Source organism: Pristiophorus japonicus, chromosome 17 (assembly GCF_044704955.1).
Source record: "Pristiophorus japonicus isolate sPriJap1 chromosome 17, sPriJap1.hap1, whole genome shotgun sequence".
NCBI classification, from domain to species: domain Eukaryota; kingdom Metazoa; phylum Chordata; class Chondrichthyes; family Pristiophoridae; genus Pristiophorus; species Pristiophorus japonicus.
This window is the reverse complement of record NC_091993.1, coordinates 50,349,160-50,350,604: the sequence shown is the minus strand read 5'-3', so window position 1 is coordinate 50,350,604 and position 1,445 is coordinate 50,349,160. Positions and strand designations below refer to the sequence as shown.

The 1,445-nt window shown below is 71.8% G+C and overlaps 1 protein-coding gene across 1 annotated transcript in view; it reads left to right on the top strand.

The window, feature by feature from the left end:
• The first annotated feature begins 201 nt into the window (after positions 1-201).
• chsy1 (chondroitin sulfate synthase 1) overlaps positions 202-1,445 on the top strand; it is a 70,015-nt gene continuing 68,771 nt past the window's right edge. The window contains exon 1 of the mRNA XM_070858716.1: positions 202-1,160. Coding sequence (XP_070714817.1) covers positions 402-1,160 — 759 coding nt within the window. The 5' untranslated portion in view covers positions 202-401. The remainder of the gene's footprint in view (positions 1,161-1,445) is intronic.

Sequence of the window (1,445 nt, the reverse complement as noted above, 5' to 3'; positions counted from 1 at the left end):
CGGGGAAGGGGTTTATTCTGTGGGCGGGGTTTATTCCCGGGGAAGGGGTTTATTCTGTGGGCGGGGTTTATTCCCGGGGGCGGGGTTTATTCTGTGGGTGGGGTTGCCAGCCGCTGACTCGAGCCCTGTAGGAGGCGAGGCCTGTCGCAGCAGCCAATGAGCGGCGGCCCGCGGGCTGGGGGCGCCGCCATTAAAGGCGCTGCGGGCGGCGCGGGGCCCGGGAGCGAGCGGAGGATGGAGCGGCCGGAGGGAGCCCAGAGTCGGGCGTGGGCCCGCGGACTGCCTGGGGCATGAACCCCGCCGAGTGACGAGCGCGACTGAGCAGCTGTGAGCGGGCGGGAAAAGGCAGGCCGGCCGGCGGGGAGCGGACAGAGCGCGGCGGCGAGGCCGGGGCCTCGGGCATGGCGCCCCGGTGCCGGCGCTCCTGGCTCAGCGTCTTACTGGGCCTGGTGCTCGGCTTCGCGCTGGCCTCCCGGCTCGTCGTACCCCGCGCCGCCGACCTGAGCAAGGAGCTACGGCGGACCGCCAACCCCGGCTGCGGGCGGCGGGGAGGAGCGGCGGCGCGGGGCCAGGCTGAGGCCGAGGCCTCGGGTTCACGCTTCATGTATGTGGGGGTGATGAGCGCCAAGAAGTACCTGAGGAGCCGGGCGCTGGCGGCCTACCGCACCTGGGCCCGCCACATCCCCGGCAAGGTGGAGTTCTTCTCGAGCGAGGGCTCGGAGCAGGGACTGCCGCTGCCGCTCGTGGCCCTGGCCGGGGTGGACGACACCTACCCACCGCAGAAGAAGTCCTTCCTGATGCTCAAGTACATGGCGGAGCGGCACCTGCAGCACTTCGAGTGGTTCGTGCGGGCCGACGATGACACGTACATCCGCGGGGAGCGGCTCGAGCGCTTCCTCAGGGGCCTCAACAGCAGCCAGCCGCTGTACCTGGGCCAGACCGGCCTCGGCACGCCCGAGGAGCTGGGCAAGCTGGCACTCGAGCCCGGGGAGAACTTCTGCATGGGCGGCCCCGGAGTCATCCTGAGCCGCGAGCTGCTCCGCCGGCTGGTGCCGCACATCGGCCAGTGCCTGCGGGAGATGTACACCACGCATGAGGACGTGGAGGTCGGCCGCTGTGTGCGCAGGTTCGCCGGCGTCCAGTGCGCCTGGTCCTACGAGGTAAGGCGCGGGTGGCCCGGCCCGACAGCCTTCTCACCCCCCCCCCCTTCTCACTCTTCTCCCCCCCCCCGCCCCCTTCTCACTCTTCTCCCCCCCCCCGCCCCCTTCTCACTCTCCCCCCCCCCCGCCCCCTTCTCACTCTCCCCCCCCCCGCCCCCTTCTCACTCTCCCCCCCCCGCCCCCTTCTCACTCTCCCCCCCCTCTCACTCTCCCCCCCCCCTCTCTCACTCCCCCCCCCCCCCTCTCTCACTCCCCCCCCCTCACTCTCCCCTCACTCTCCCCTCC